The 16,727-nt window shown below is 47.5% G+C and overlaps 1 protein-coding gene across 7 annotated transcripts in view; it reads left to right on the top strand.

The window, feature by feature from the left end:
• The window catches only part of Garnl3 (GTPase activating Rap/RanGAP domain like 3), a 161,596-nt gene extending 146,543 nt beyond the window's left edge, over positions 1-15,053 (top strand). For 6 of the 7 annotated variants that reach the window (XM_050155232.1, XM_050155231.1, XM_050155230.1 and 3 more), the window contains 6 exons: positions 4,556-4,663; positions 6,145-6,263; positions 7,959-8,097; positions 10,198-10,413; positions 11,625-11,751; positions 14,445-15,053. In XM_050155232.1, coding sequence (XP_050011189.1) covers positions 4,556-4,663; positions 6,145-6,263; positions 7,959-8,097; positions 10,198-10,413; positions 11,625-11,751; positions 14,445-14,622 — 887 coding nt within the window. In that variant the 3' untranslated portion in view covers positions 14,623-15,053. The remainder of the gene's footprint in view (positions 1-4,555; positions 4,664-6,144; positions 6,264-7,958; positions 8,098-10,197; positions 10,414-11,624; positions 11,752-14,444) is intronic. The other variant, XM_050155229.1, reaches the window with a different exon arrangement.
• The last annotated feature ends 1,674 nt before the right edge of the window (positions 15,054-16,727 follow it).

Below are 16,727 nucleotides of genomic sequence, written 5' to 3'. Positions count from 1 at the left end.
TCCAGAATTAATTAATAGCTCAGGGGTCACCAGTATTTGTCAAACATGTAGAGAACCCAGGTTCAGTTCCCAGCACCCACGTGCCAACCACAGCCATCTGTGACTCCAGTTCCAGGGCACACAACTCCCTCTTCTGACCTGAGGGCACCAGGCTTGCATGTGGTGCACAGGCGTATGCACAGCAAAACACTCATGTACATAAAATAAGTAAATCCTTTTTTAGGTTATTTTTAAACATATGGAAGTAAGATCATTTCCTGGGTAAGGTTTAACTTAAAAAAACCTTTTTTTTTTTCAAACTAGAATCATCAATTCAGTTTGTAACAATTCTGGTTATAGCTCATATATCAGATCAGATACTTTTATAAATAATTTATATTTAATATGGGAAACCCAGTTATCAACATAAAAATTTGTCCACAAGGTGTCATCTTTGAAATTCAGGATTTAACAGGGAATATCCAGAGTAGGCAGGGCAGCAGTTCTCCCTGAGAGGGACATTCATCCACAAGGTTGAGCCTAAGAATTCCTCAAAACAATGACTCTCAAGACTGTGGGCCTGTGGCTTTATTTTGAAAAATCTATGGGGAAAGAACTGGCCCTCCCTACCCCACCCCCCAGGAAACCTGAAAACAGACTGGAGAGATGGTTAAGTAGTTAAGAGCACAGACAGTTTTTGTAGAGGACCTAGATCCCGTTCCCAGCACCCATATGGTGGCTCAGAATAACTGCAGTTTAAGGAGATTTAGTGACCTCTTCTGGCTTCTACAGGCACCAGGCACACATGTGGTCCACGGACATGTATGCAGACAAAACACTAATACACATAAAATAAAAATAAATAAATAAATAAAATTTTGAGTAAATTTTTTTTCATATTTTTGTTAAAAACCTTTCATTTTACATACCAACCCCAGTTCCCCCTCCCTCCTCTTCTCCCATCCCCCCATTCCCCTTCCCATCCCCCATCCACTCAGAAAGGGTAAGGCCTTCCTTGGGGAGTCAACAAGATCTGGCATACCAACTTGAGGTAGGACCAAGCCCCTCCCTGCCATATCAGGGTTGAACAACGTATCCCTCAATAGGGAATGGGCTCCAAAAAGCCAGTTCATGCACCTGGGATAGGTCCTGGTGCCATTTCCAGGGCCACCCCCAACAGATCAAGCTACATAACTGTCACCCACATTCAGAGGGTCTAGTTAGGTCCCATGGTCCCATGCTGGTTCCTCAGCTGTCAGTCCATAGTATGTGAGCTCCCATTAACTTGGGTCAGCTATTTCTGTGGTTTCCCCATAATGCTCATGCCCCCCCCCTTTGTTCATATGACCCCTCCTTCCTCTCTTCAACTGAACTCCAGCTGCTTGGCTGTGGGTCCCTGCATCTGCTTCCATCATTACCAGATGTAGGTTCTGTGATGACAGTTAGGATAGTCACTCATCTGATTACAGGGGAAGGCCTGTTCAGACACCCTCTCCACTGTTGGTAGGGGTCTTAGCTCTCCCCCTCTGCCCCTCCACCAACTCGGTCTTCTTGATCCCTCGAGATCCCATGCCATGGACTGACTCTCTTGGAGACCGAAGACCGAGGGAGAACAGGGGTGAAGGCTTAGGAGAACCCAGGATTCAGCGAATGACAGACAGACACAACTCTAATGAGATTTGAATCTGCTACAACTTTACTAAAATTCTAGCATCACTTTTAAGAGATTACAGAAGGAAGTTGGCAGATATAAAAGTTTCCATAGAAAAATGATTACAGATAATTAATAATTCTTAACAAGTCTTGTGGTCAGGGCCAGGTGGGCAGAGCTTTTCTTAGAAATTTGTCTCATACCACTAACTAACTGTGCTTTCTCATGGCCCTAAATCATATCTGCCCTCAAGGTAACCAAGGTAACCCAAACACCATTCTTCAGGATTCCACCCCCAGGGTTTGTTTCAATATTGAATGTCTGACTTCATGTTATCAAGAATATCTTGCCTTTCTTTCCTATCTAAAATGCACCAGGGGTTTCTCATTCTGGCTAGCCTTTCCATAAATGGTAATTCATGCCATTCCATACATTTTCCTTCATAATTTGCCCATCTTCTACCAAATCTCCTATCATGAGCTCTTTCTGTTTTAGGGTATCTGTAAATTCCCCCAGAGAGTGAGCCAGAGTCTTAATCATAACATTAATGGCCTGAATCAAGGGAGGGAACTGACGCATCAGTTCCTCCGTATTCAAGGAGCCGTTGGAAATGTTTCCTGGTTCCCTGAACAGATTAAGTTTTTGTCAAGAGAAAAACAGAACAGAAGAAAGGATAGCAGTCAATGCAAGAAACCATCGCCAGGAACAAAGTGAACGAGGTCATTGAGGCTAATTAGGCACCTCAACTCGAGCAGACTGCCAGGGAACAGCCAGGGGCCACGCTCCAAGAAGCACGAGCCCCTCATTTTGAGACGGCCACTACCTGAGAAGCATTTTGTTACACAGGCGAGACAGCCGTGGATGTGGTAATCCCATCCCCCATCTCCTTCCTTCTACCCCACCCCCACCCCGCTCCCATTTTATCCTGGAGATCTTAATTATTTTCCTTCCTGGGGAATCAGTCTACCTCAAGACCCAACAATACCACTCTTGGGCATATACCCAAAGGATGAACAATCATACAATAAGGACACTTGCTCAACTATGTTCATAGCAGCACTATTTGTAACAGCCAGAACCGGGAGACAACCTAGATGCCCATCAACTGAAGATTGTATAAAGAAAATGTGGTGCATTTACACAATGGAGTATCTCTCAGTGGTTTAAAAACAAACAAACAAACAATGATGTCTTAAAATACAGCAAATGGATAGAACTAGAAAAATCCATCCTGAGTGAGGTAACCCAGACCCAGAAAGACAAACATGGTATGTCTTCACTCATAAGTGGATACTGGATGTAAAGCAAAGGATAACTAAACTACAATCCCAGGGATGCTAGATAAAAAGGGGGACCCTAAAAGGGACACATATGAGTGAAATAATTTCAAGACAGGTGTGATAGCACAGGCTTGTGGTGCCACACTCAACAGCGTGAGTCAAGAGGATTATACGGTCCGGGCCAGGCTGGGACCCTGTCTAACATAGTTGTTAGCATCATTACCTAAAAAGTGTGGGGGAAGGCAAAAACAGCTTCTATAATGAAAGGGGACTTTGTTTCTACAAAAGCCTCCTTACTCTGAAGGTCTGAGCCACATACACTGATGTTCAGAGGTCAGAATAGACAAGAGGCAGGTAGCTGAATTAAACCGTCCTTAACATAGCTGAAGTTCAGTAAGGGGGACACACATGGTCCAGGTTCTCTAGCAACATGTTAGCAGGGTGCTCCAGAGTAACAGAACTTAGAGAATGGATCCCTCTCTCTCTCTCTCTCTCTCTCTCTCAAACACACACACACACACACATCTATTATGTATTATACATGTATATCATACATTATTTATACTATATATATATATATATAATTTAGTGTCCATATAAAGGGAATTTATTAGAATGGATAAAGGCTGTGGTCCAGCTGATCCAACAATGGATGTCTATGAATGGAAGGTCCAAGAATCCAGTAGCTGTTCAGTCTGAGGCTGGATGTCTCAGCTGGTCTTCAGTATAGGCTTGAATCTCAAAGAAGCAGGCTCTAATGCCAGTGAAGGAATGGGCTTGTTAGTGAGGGCCGACAGGCAAAGAGAGCTTCTTTCTCCCGTGTCCTTACAGAGGCTGCCAGCAGAAGGTGTGGCCCAGATTAGAGATTTGTCTTCCCACCTCAAAACCAGTTAGAAGCTTATCTTCCCACTTCAAATGATTAAGCAAAGTGTCTCACAGGTGTGCCCAGTCATTTGGGTTTTAGTTAATTCCCGATGTAGTCAAGTTAACAACCAAGAACAGCCATCACAGAGGACACATGCAATTCCTGCCGTTGTTGTAGTGAGGGAGGCTTCAGAGCGACCTGCCTTGTAGAAAGGCTTCGTTCACCCATGGGCTACCCATTCTGCGTCTTTCTCTGGCATGACGATATGGCACAGGCAGGAAGCACATGAGCACCGTAGCCCAGCCTGGCCTCACTCCACCACTCCGCCCTGGTAGAGCTGTGGGACTCAGGACCACCTCACCGCTCCCAACCTCAAGTTCTCTGCAGAGTGTGCTTGCAGGGTGACAGCTTCTACCTTCTGCAGCCAGACGGATTAAATGGACAGTCTTCTCAAAGCTCCATGCTTGACACGCAGTAAATTTTCTCCAGGTGGCAGCTGTTAGCATACATGGTAACAGCGTTACGCTTGCTGTCACTGCCTCTCAAGGTTGGCAGTGGCTGTTTAGATGAGCTGGCAGAGAGAACCAGGTGTGTGACTAACGCCTATGATTCCAGCACAAGGGAGGCTGAGGCAAGAGCATTGCTGCAAACTCAAGTCCAGCCTGGGTCCAGAGACCCAGCGGGGAGGATGCAGCCCTAGCAGCCTGCTTTCTGTTTGTCTGACTGCAGGGATGGAGGTGTCGCCTCTAACGGAACACATTGCTGTTGTTCTCTTTCCAGACAGTTGCATCTATAAGAAGGTTTGCCCCTTTAATGGTGGCTCTTTTTTGCTTCAACCCTCGGCATCGGATTTCCAGTTCTGTTGGAACCAAGCTCCTTATGCAATTGGTAAGAGCAACCTTTTCTGTGGTCCCTGCCCCTGCCTGACCACCCGCAGGGCTCGGTCTCCAGTGAGCTGCTTGGACTTCCTCCATAACTGCCACACCTCCTAGGGCTTGAACATTCTGCAGATATCTGCAGTGGAGTGATGTTTATGCCCCCTGTTTAGACTCTTATGTCCCTCTGGCTCTCCTGAGTTCCTGGGCACATGACGTTTGAAAGCAATTAAACACAGTTTGTCAGTACCTGGCAGGCCTTTGCTAAAACTCACGCGCTAGCTCCAGCCAGTGCATCGGCTGGCTCGGGGAGCATCACAGTGCTACTCTTACCTGCCTTAGAACTGAAAGTCCAGAACCTCAGGGCTCAGCAAAATACCTACCACTAAGATGTCAGTGTGGGGCTGGCATGATGGCTTACCTGGCAGAGACACTGCTGAAAGTCTGAGGGCCTGCATTCCCATGGCCCAGACCTGCATGTTAGAAGGAGAGAACGACTCCCACAAGCTGACCTCTGACCTCCACACATGCACCCCGCCCACTGCCACAGACACATTAAAATGGAATTTTAAAAGGTAAATCAAAGCCGGGTGGTGGTGGTGCATGCCAGTAATCCCAGCACTCAGGAGGCAGAGGCAGGCAGAGCTCTGAGTTCCAGGACAGCCAGGGCTACACAGAGAAATCCTGTCAAAAAAAAAAAAACAGGTGGTGGTGGCACATACCTTTAATCCCAGTCCCAGCACTTGGGAGGCAGAGGCCAGCCTGGTCTACAAGAGCTAGTTCTTGTAGGACACCTAGGGCTGCTACACAGAGAAACCCTGATACCTGGTCAGGCTGTGATGGCAGGTGAGATGGGCCGAAAAGAGGAATGGAAATTGACTCTGGGCTTTGAGCCAAGCACCGGAGAAATCAGGACAAGAGGCATCAGGTAGCAGAATGAGTTGCCAAGGACACCCCCCAGAGTGGACAGGTCACCTGTGCAGAGTACTGAGGGAGAGAAGGACCAGTCAAGTCCACTTACACAGGTGTAATCAGAGCTTAGCTGTGGTGTGTGACGTCAGCATGTCATAACAGCATTGCGAGGAGATGTGCCACCTGCAACAGAGAAGAGAGCATCCAAGTTCAGCAGCTTTGAAGGGCACAGCTACTGCCTGTGACACGAGGCCAGAGGGGTGCAGGAAGGGGTGACAGTCTAAGCCGGGAAGGAAGAGTAAAGGAAAGATTCCAGACAGCTGTCACGTGCTGAAGGCTGTCAAGCTGTAATCCAGAGAATGTGGGGAAAGTCCCACAGGACTGGGTAGCTGAGCCACCAGAAAACCAGGCAGTAGGGCATCAGGCAGGGACGTAGCCATGACAACTGGCTGGCATGTACACCTGAGAGGCAGGCCTGGCCATGTGAAGCAGACAAGAGTAGAAAGGATGGACGTTTCGAGAGTGTACAGACGCCTGAGCAGTTGCAGCCTCCTAGCCAACAGCCCATCTGTTCCCTTGCAGTCTGCGCCTTCCCGTACCTGCTGGCCTTCACCACCGACTCCATGGAGATCCGCCTGGTGGTGAATGGGAACCTGGTCCACACGGCAGTTGTGCCGCAGCTGCAGCTTGTGGCCTCCAGGGTGAGTGGAATGCAGTGCTGCAGCCTTAGCACCCCGAGGTGTCAAGTGAGCAGGAACTGTTTATCACGCTGTTTATCACGCCAGGACAGCTGTCCTGGGTCAGAACACCAGGAGGGAGGTGGGTTTTCATGTCTGCCCTCCTCATGCTTCCAGATGCTCCCTTGAGGCTAGTGCGCTGGCTCAGCGTGTAAAGCACTTGCTGTGCTGACCTGACAGCCTCCGTCCAGTCCTTGCAACATGTAAAGAAGCACAGAGCCACCACCACAAATGCTCCCTGCCTTGTGGAGAGAGCGGAGTGAGAACTAAGTGCTCATGGGGTTCTCACAAATATGCTTTTTAATGTTTGCTGAGACCCGCCTCATACCCAGACTACAGGTTCAACTCCACCTATGCTGGAGTCCTACCTCAGTCTACTCATTATCATTCCAGTGGGCTATATCAAGAAACCTGTCATGTAGCTGGGCGTTTGCTCATATCTGTAAGCTCAGCACTGGTAAGGCCATCAGTAGGATTGCTATGCATTCGAAGCCAGTCTGAACTACAAGGGATTTCCGGGATAGCCTGGGATACAAAGTAAGACTTTGACTCAAAAGCAGAAGTTTTGAAATACTTCTCACCAGAAACAAATCATACCTCTTAAACCAGAACTTACTCCAGCTGCATCCCTAGACTCCACACACTGTTACCCAGGCTCTCACTGGGAGCACTCACCAATGTCTGTGAATCCATCCACTTAATGTGGCTGACACAAGAGTTAGGAGGAGCCCAGTAGGAGCTCCAAAATAATAGTAAATGTAGCCAAATAATGTTGAGAATCTTTGCCTCTAACATATTTACGTTTATACCATTTGGCCTGGAGAGACAGCTCAGCAGTTAAAAGTGCTAACAGAACAAGATGAGGAGCTGGGTTCAAATCTCTCCAACCCATGTAAAAACCTGGGTGTGTTCACTTGCATGTCTGGAGGCCCAGTGCTGTGAGGGGCAGAGACAGGAGGATTGCTGGGGCACTCAGGGTTCAGTGAGAGACCCCGCCTTAAATAAGAAGGTGGACAGTGATAAAGCAGGACACCTCCTCCTTTGACCTCCATGCAGGGGCACGGATGTGCCATACACGTGTGGATCAGTACCACACACAAAGCTAAATCTATACCTCTTAGTGTTTAATGGTGGCCACGTTTAAGATCTGGCTTGCAAAATTCCTGAAAGTTGGCTCTCAGAAACACATGTAATGTCCCACTGCTGCTGTTGCCAAAGTCAGCACATGTGGGCATGCTGGAGACTCTGAGACAAACATCCATATTTCCCCCTGCAGAATGCACCTGACCGAATTCCCGGGGTCCATCCCAGTTCTGAGACTCCTGAGAGAAGCGTGTGCATTGTGTGGGCTTGCAGATGTGTGCACGTGACTGTGTTCTAGTGTAGTCCGTGCAGGGTCCATCCCAGTTCTGAGACTCCTGAGAGAAGGGCGTGCGCTGTGTTGGGCTTGCAGATGTGTGCACGTGACTGTTTTCTAGTGTAGCCCGTGCAGGGAGAAGGGAAGTAAATCCTCGGGAGAGGTCTAGCCGGATGAGACCCAGGTCTGCACCGTGTGCTCCGCAGAGGTCAGAGGTCACTGCCGAGCCTGGGAACCAGAAGGTCAGTGGGAGCAGAGCCTGGAAGACCAGGCAGCCAGTAATGTTTCTTCTTTCTTTGCAGTCGGACATATACTTCACAGCAGCCGCGACTGTGCACGAGGGCTCGTCTGCAGGCAGCTCCAAGGGCGCCAGTGCCCACACGTCTCCTCAGACCCCTCCGGCCCGGGACACGCTGCTGTTTCCTTCTTCCCCGGGGGAAGGTGAAGTCCAACTCCTACTGCCTTATTAATAGATACTCTAGCTCATGATTTCCCTGGCTTACGGTCAGAGCTGGACATGATCACTGCTAAAGAAGTTACTGTTCAGGTTGGGCATATATATATGCTATATATAAATGCCACACGCCTTTAACCCCAGAGGCAGGTGGATCTCCATAGTAAGTTTCAGGACAGCCAGGGCTATGTGGAGATTCAATGCCTCAAAAACATCAGAAATGAAGAAGTGAAGCCTTTGTCTAAATTGTTCTATTGTTAATAAGATCTCGGGAATCAGGTAGTGGAGTAGGAACCTGATAGATCAAAAAAGCAGCGAAGGAACAACCAGCTGACCCTCTTTCTCCACGCTTCCCAGATAGAAAAAGCCCATGGATCTTTCTAAGCCCTCCCTACTCTTTCCTGTGCCTCTCTATGTTCTTGCATCCTGGGTCCTCCGAAATCTCTATGGCTAATTCCAGTCAGTTTTTGACTGCACGCTCTGATTCAAGGTTAACTTTGTTGATGGCCTTGGAGTGTCACAGCAATATCAAATATCCACGACAAAGAAGACCAAGAGAGGAGGAGAAGTAGTTGTCAGAGTTGTCACTATTTTTTTTAATATTTATTTATTTATTATGTATACAATATTCTGTCTGTGTGCATGTCTGCAGCCAGAAGAGGGCACCAGACCTCTTTACAGATGGATCTGAGCCACCATGTGGTTGCCGGGAATTGAACTCAGGACCTTTGGAAGAGCAGGCAATGCTCTTAACCACTGAGCCATCTCTCCAGCCCCGAGTTGTCACTATTTAAAGCCAGTGACAAAGAACTCTCTTGGCTGTGTGCCCAACACTTGTGAGGCTGGGTGAGACAGAGGAGCCCACATTCAGGACTAGGTGACGAGACCTGTCTCAAAAACAAACCAATAAGTAGACTTTGTTCTTTGAACTGGTAAAATTCTTACGAAACCTTATATTAAGATAATAATAAAAGCCAGACATGGTGGTGTACATCTTTAATCCTAGTACTCAAGAGGCAGAGGCAGGTGAATCTCTGTGAGTTCAAGGCCAGCTTGGTCTCTATATTGAGTTCCAGGACAGTCAGGGCTATACAGAGAAACTCTGTCTCAAAATAATAATAATAACTATTATTATTATAAATTAAAGTTTTAAAAAATAAAAGTAAGACAAATTGGACTGAATAGATGGCTCATTCAGTAAAATAAAGACCTGACTTTTGATCTCAAGCACCAACATGAGAAGTCAGGCACAGTGGTACATACTCATAAACCCAAAGCTGGGTCAAGGGGATCCCTGGGGTATGCTGATTAGCTAGTCTAGCAAGTTCCAGGCTCGGTGCAAAGCTTTATTTCAAAAAGTAAGTTGAAAACCTACGTGATTTACACCTCTGGTCTCCATATACATATGTACACACACACACCATACAAACAATTAGGAGAAATCCCATTATGTAAATTTCCGTGGGGCAAAGGGAGATACGCCAGAGCACAGCCAGCAGCATCTCCTTTGGGGTTGGCAGTGCCGTGGGTTTCACAGCTAAACCTGCAGCCCAGAGAGACTCTCACTTTGCTCCCAGAGGCCTTTGCCACGCTCCTGCAGGGCCTAGGACAGCATTGCTCCTAGCTGCTGGCTGCAGCAGTCATCTTTATCACCACACAGGCAGCTCCTCGCTCCCCTTATCTGCTTTTATTCTGGAAGAAGCAACTGCATTTTATCAGAATCATTCAAAAGAAAGAAAGCCCTTGGGAAACACAGAGCCATTAGGCATCATCAGCACGTGACAGAAAGCCTTGCTTCCTGCTAATTATATTACATAATTATATTAAAGTACAAGAAATTATGTCCAGGCCAGCAGGATGGCTCAGTGGGTAAAGGCAGTTGCCCTCAGGCCTGCTGCCCTGAGTGTGACCCCTGTGTCTGCTGCTGGAAGGAAAGCACTGAGCCCTACAAGTTGTTCCCTGACCTCCACACATGGACACATGGACACACGCCTGATAAATGTAGTTTAAAACTTTTAAAGAAAGAAATTGTTCTGTTGTAAATGACATGACCCTAAAGTTCTGGTCTTTTCCAAACTGTGTTTCAGGTGAAATTCAGTCTAAAAATCTGTACCGCATTCCACTTAGAAACCTCGTGGGCAGAAGCATCGAGCGGCCTCTGAAATCGCCCTTAGTCTCCAAGGTCATCACCCCGCCCACCTCCATCGGCCTTGGCATCGCTGCCATCCCTGTCACCCACTCCTTGTCCCTGTCTCGCATGGAAATTAAAGAAATAGCAAGCAGGACCCGCAGGGAACTTCTAGGTAATCACAGCTGCCGTGGGTTGTTTCCACAGCTTGTAAGCAGACCAGCGGGGGCTCGTCTTCAGGGAGCTCTCATTTTCAAAACCTGGAAATTTGGGGCCAGCAAGATGGCTCGGAGGGTACAAGCACTTGCTGTCAAGCTTGCCGACCTGAGTTCGAGCCCCAGGACATACATGGTTGAAGGCGAGAACTAACTTCCTCAAGTTGTTCTCTCATCTACACACATGCATGCATGCACTTACGCATGCACACACACGCACACAAATACTCATATACACACAACACAAATAAATGTAATAAAAAAATTAAAGGAACTCCCTTTCAGAAGAGATTTATAAATTCATCAATTACAACTACCCCAGAGAATTTTGAACCATTTTCCACCAATGATGGACAGAAAGCTAACCAAGCCATGCTAAAGTGGGGGAGGGGACAGGAGCTTATGAGAACACTGTAGGACTTTAGGGACTTTGCCACTGTTAGACTTCTCTGAGATTGTGCGTTTGAGTCACGGTGTATACATACTTTATTTTTTTTATTTATTTATTTATTATGTATACAATATTCTGTCTGTGTGCATGTAAAGAGGGCACCAGACCTCTTTACAGATGGTTGTGAGCCACCATGTGGTTGCCGGGAATTGAACTCAGGACCTCTGGAAGAGCAGGCAGTGCTCTTAACCACTGAGCCATCTCTCCAGCCCTATACATACTTTATAATCAGAGAGGAAAGACTTCAGGAAGGGGAAACTGTTCTGATGTATCTGTCATCGCTGCTGTGTCCAAGTCGAATAATGTTCCAGTAAGGATAAAGGGCAGGAAACCGATGGGGAGCAGGTAGATTTGATCTAAGCACATTGTACGCCTGTGTGAGATTCTCAGAGAACTACATTCTTAAAGAATAAAAAAGGTGGGCTGGAGAGATGGCTCAGAGGTTAAGAGCACTGAATGCTCTTCCAGAGGTCCTGAGTTCAATTCCCAGCAACCACATGGTGGCTCACAACCATCTACAACAAGATTTGATACCCTTTTCTGACATGCAGGCAGTACACTGTAGACATAATAAATACATAAATCTTAGATAGATAGATAGATAGATAGATAGATAGATAGATAGATAGATAGATATCTAGATAGATAGACAGACAGACAAGGCATCTTCTGTCCCCTGTGGTAATGGCCCCTGACCTCAGGTTTTCCCCTGTCATGCAGGTCTTTCTGATGACAGTGGACCACGATCAGAAGGAGCGCCAAGGGCCAAATCAAAAACCCGGAAGCGGTTAGAAGAAAGTCAAGGAGACCCCAAGCCAGAGGCTGTGAGGTCAGCTAGCAGTGACAGGTAAAAAGAAGCCCCTGATCTGCATGGTCGCCCAGTGAGTGCCAGCGTGCCCAGGAGGTTCACTGGCCAGCACCCTACACAGTCCCAGAGAGGACAGCTGCCACAGTGGGGCTGAGACAAGAGGACACTGTCACCAGCAACTGAGCTAATGTTCACTAAAATATATTCAAAGGGGCTTGAGGCAGTCATCTGGAGCCTTGCCCAACATGCACAGAGTGTACACACAGCACATACACGCACATGCATGAGACAGAAACAACAGAGAAAGACACTCTGTTTTAGACGGAAGTTCACTATGGAGCCCTGGCTAACCTAGAACTCATCATGTAGACCAGGCTGTCCTCAGACTCAGAGATCCACCTGCCTGCTTCCGAATGCTGGGATTAAAGCCCATGCACCACCACACCCAGCCCTCGAGAGAAACTGTTAACATGTATATAATGTATTTTAACCATGGTCTCTGTCACACACACAGACCCCAGTTACTCTTGTCCCCCTCCTACTCCCATTGATCTCTCTCCTAAGAGACTATTTTTGGCTCACTAGTTTGATGAAGATACACAAAAAAAAGGTTGCTTAGTAAGAGTGTAGGGTCAGCCACTTTCCAGAACTGGTGGACCCTGTATACGTATACAGGAAGAGCCCTTCTGAATGGCAGTTTAGCACTTAGGAATAGATGCGTGTTGCCTCACAGCGGGGTGTCCCTTCAGCAATGGTGCAGGTGCCCTTCTGGGGAGCAATGAACACCTGTTCAAGCGTACTCAAGCTGGGGGGACAGGGAGATGACCAAGCCCCTGTCTGTATCTTCAGAGGGCCCATAGGCCATTAAGCACCAAGCCATTGCTGCATGGCATAGTGGCAGGTGATGCAGGCAGTGACAAGTGTCCTGCCTCCTGAGCAGAAGGTCTCAGAGCCTGCGGTGGGGAAGAGCCAGCCTTACTCATGCTTTGGCCTCACATGGAGAACCAGATCTAACTAACACAGTTCATCTCAACCAACCACGGTGTGCTGTGAGGTTAAGAGGATGGAGAACACTGGCTGCTCAAGCTCCAGCACCCACATGGCCAGTCACAGCCATATGTAACCCCAGTTTCAGGAGATCCAATGCCTTCTGACCTCAGTGGGCGCCAGGCACTCAAAGGTTGCCAGACACACCAGACACAGACATACATGCATGTAAACAATTATGTACATAAAATGAACATTAAATAATTTTTTAAAAAAAAGATAGTCAGCATGGTGGCATATGCTTTAAATCCTACCACTCATGAGGACAAAAGCAGATCTCCAAGTTCAAGGCCAGTTTAGTCTACATAATGAGTTCCAGGCCAGCCAGAGCTACAAAATGAGGCTCTGCTCAAAATATCAAACATAAAAATAAGGGACTGGAGAGATGGATCACGTTTAAGAACACTGACTACTCTTCCAGGGGACCCACATGGCAGCTCACAATTGTCTGTGACTCCAGGACCCAACACCTCACACAGACATACATACAGGAAAAATACCAATACCCATAAAATAAAAATAAATTATTTTAAAAAAAAAACCTTAAGTGCCTAGGCATGATGGTTCAGGTTTGGAATAGAGACAGGAGAGTCACTGTAAGTTCAAGGCCAGCCTGACCCTGCCTCACAATAATAATATAAAGGGCTAGGGCTGGAAAAACAGCTCCGCAGTTGAGAGTATTCATTGTTTGACCTTCCAGAGGACCCAGGTTCAATTCCCAGTACCCACATGGTGGCTCACAATCATCTGTATCATCTGTAACTCCAGTTCTAGAAATCTAATACCCTTTTCTAGCCTCTGAGAGCACAGGGATGCATAGTGCACAAACATACCTCCAGACAGAGCATCCATATCTATATTCCTAAAACAAAATCTGGGTTTTTTAGATTTTTGTTTTTGTTTATTTGATTGATTGATTGATTGATTGATTGATTTTAAGACAGGGTTTCTCTGTAACCACCCTGATTATCCTGGAACTCATTCTGTAGACCAAGTTGGCCTCGAACTCACAGAGATTTGCATGGCTCTGTCTCCTGAGTGCTAGGATTAAATGTGTGCACCACCAACTGGCAAAATGAATCTTAAAAAAAAAACCAGCAATAATAATAAATGATAAAATGGCAGGTAGAAGCCCACATTGATAGCTCAAAGAAGAGTCCAGTGTAGGGCTGGCTTGGGATGAATGATAAGAATGTTGGAACAGCCAGGCAGTGGTGGCACGTGCCTTTAATCCCAGCACTCAGAAGGCAGACAGGCAGATCTCTGTGAGTTCCAGGCCAGCCTGGTCCACAGAGTGAGTTTCAGGAAGAACAGGGCTACACAGAGAAACCTTGTCTCGAAAACCAAAGAGGACAAAGAAAGAATGGGGAGCAGTGCCTATGATACAGGGACTCTGGGCAGTTGCTCTGAGCAGGCAGCGTGGCCAGAGACGCAGGCAAGAGGGACAGACTTGACCAAGTGTTAGGGAGGCTGCTGGAGGTTAAGTGGGCAGAGCAGGGCCAGGTGCTTTCCAAGGCCCTGGGCATTTGTGGAATCCCAAACTGAGTGAGAAGTGAAACCTTTCTTCTCCTTCCTCCTCTCATCCCGTGCTAGATACACTGAACCCAGAAGGACAGGAGGCAGCAAGCAACCATGCCATGTTACATCCTGCCCGCAGAGCCCTTCACAGTGCTTCTCTCTTGCAGGATCCCGTCGGGAATTTTGGAAAGTCCTCCTGCTTCTGAAGCCAATGCTGAGGGCCGTAACCACTCAGCAAGCGCTGACCAGGACCCTGCGGTGGACAAAGAGGGCAGCTCAGGCTCAGGCAGCAGCCCCTTCCAGCTCATGGCCTCCTCAGAGGAAGACATTATTGATTTGAAGTAGAGTCTGTGTCTCCGTGGCAACCCTTAGTGTTCTTACGCAGGTTTATACTGTTTAAACAGCTCCAACAACCTGTCTCAACAAAATGCGCCTCCAGCCAGGCAGCAATCTATTGGACCAAACCTCCTGCACCCTCAGCCAGTTCGGGTCACTCTCCAGTGTCCAATGCCATCTTTCTTGACTCCCATTTCTTTCCATTCAAGAACCGTCAGTACCCTTGTAATAAAGGTGGTAGATTTCATTGAAGTTTTAGATCAAAACTTTGAATAAATCAAAAATGTTCATTCTTATTCACTGCAACCTTTCTCTTATATTTTATAGATTTAGATGGAAATTATTTTTTGTAAGTTTTGACTTATGTCACATACTATGCTTCTTTTATGAAGAAAAGATGCTGCTTTTTAATTCTACTATAAATAAGTTTTCTTTCTGCACTTGGCCCTGTTGCTGCCTGTGTTCACTGGGGTGGGGCCCCTGCACTCCTGCCTGGAGACCTGGGACAGATGGAGACGCTTCCTCCTCCTTTGATCTCAAATAGTAGTAAGGCAAAGGCACCACAAAGTCTTAGGATACATTCATCTCGCAACTGTGATCAAGAGTTTTCAGATTCCCTCCCTTGAGTGGGTCCACCTTTTTTGTTTTGTTTTGCAGTGTTGGGTATGGACCCCAGGGCTTTACACATACTTGGCAAACAGGCTCAGCTGCTGAGCCATGTCTCAGCCCCTGCCTTGCTCTCTCATCCTTCAGAACATGGAGATAAAGAGGCGGAGAGCTGGGGAAATGGCTTCGTGGTTTGATTCCCAGCACCCACATGGTGTCTCACAGCCATTTCTAACTACAGTCCCAGAGGGTCCGAAGCCCTCTTCTGATCTCCAAGGGTAGGAGACACACACATGGTGCACATACATGCATGTAAAACACTTATAAAACAAATAAATCTGATTTTTAAGATGCCCACCCCAGCTCCCTCCTGAAGATTGAGCAGGAAGTAATACGGACAGAGCAGGACACGAATGAAATACTGAAATAGCAGTCCTGTGTCACAGGTCACAGGGCCCATGGGAAGAAACTCCATCGTCTGCCTGAGGGGAAGCAGCTCCAAGGAGTTCTGACGTCATGGTGTCAGAGGTTAGAACCCTGGCACCTTCCTCCTTGCAGGCCATAAGGAGGACTCGCCTCCCCTCCCTCTCCTGCACAACAATTCCGTGTGATACCCGGAACCAAAGGCGCCCATGTGAATCCTCTTTAGCTGTAGAGGCAAACTTGGTGCTACATCTCAACCCCACCAACAGTTTTATTAGGTTTATTCTGGCTTTTCTTGGGGGTTCCCACGTGGAGGCTGGAGGTCAGCTTCGGCTGTTCCTCAGGAGCCACGCACTGGGTTTCTTGAGACAGGGTCTTGTTAGGATCTGTGGGGCTCACTAGTTAAGCTAAGCTGGGTGACTAACTTGTCTGTACCTCAGTGCTGAAGTTAGACAGGCACCACCACTCCCAGCTCTCCCTCAGAGAGGACTCTTGGCCCAGGGAGGGCCTAGGCGCCTCCCACTGGTTCTCTCCGGAATTACATGTATAAGCCACTGATACCGCCTGCCCACAAAGTTGTGGGTAGCAACTGAGCCGAGAGCAGTGGTACACACAATCACAGGGAGACTTGGGGAGGAAGAAAGACAGATTCAAGGCTTGGGATTATCTGTGGGGCAACCAGGGAACAGGAAACCACTAAGCTCCACCCCATCCCACCTCTGGAGAGGGTCCTCAACATCTCGGGGGCCCTAGGCTTTGCAGCACTCCTGATGCAGGTGAGCTGCCCCCAGAAGCACCAGGTTAGTCTCAGAAAGTCCAAGGAGAGTGACAGGTGGCCTAAGAAGGTCTGTTTGGGGACTTTTCACCCCGAGGCTCTTTGTCAAGGCTGGGGAAGAATGGCTGACCATGCTTCAGGGAACTGTTCTGTTGTAAGGGTGGGAAGTCTTGCCCAGCCCATGTGCTCCACCTTTGACCCACTACTACCCTCATTAGTAGAGATTAGCTTGAGAGACAACTCCATAAATAAATAAATAGTAAAACCATAGATCTGGAGGGTACAGCTCAACACTTAGGAACTCAGATCC

Source organism: Alexandromys fortis, unplaced genomic scaffold (genome assembly GCF_014885135.2).
Source record: "Alexandromys fortis isolate MF-2015 unplaced genomic scaffold, M_Fortis_MF-2015_v1.1 scaffold_72, whole genome shotgun sequence".
NCBI classification, from domain to species: Eukaryota; Metazoa; Chordata; class Mammalia; order Rodentia; family Cricetidae; genus Alexandromys; species Alexandromys fortis.
This window is presented reverse-complemented; position numbering and strand designations above follow the sequence as displayed.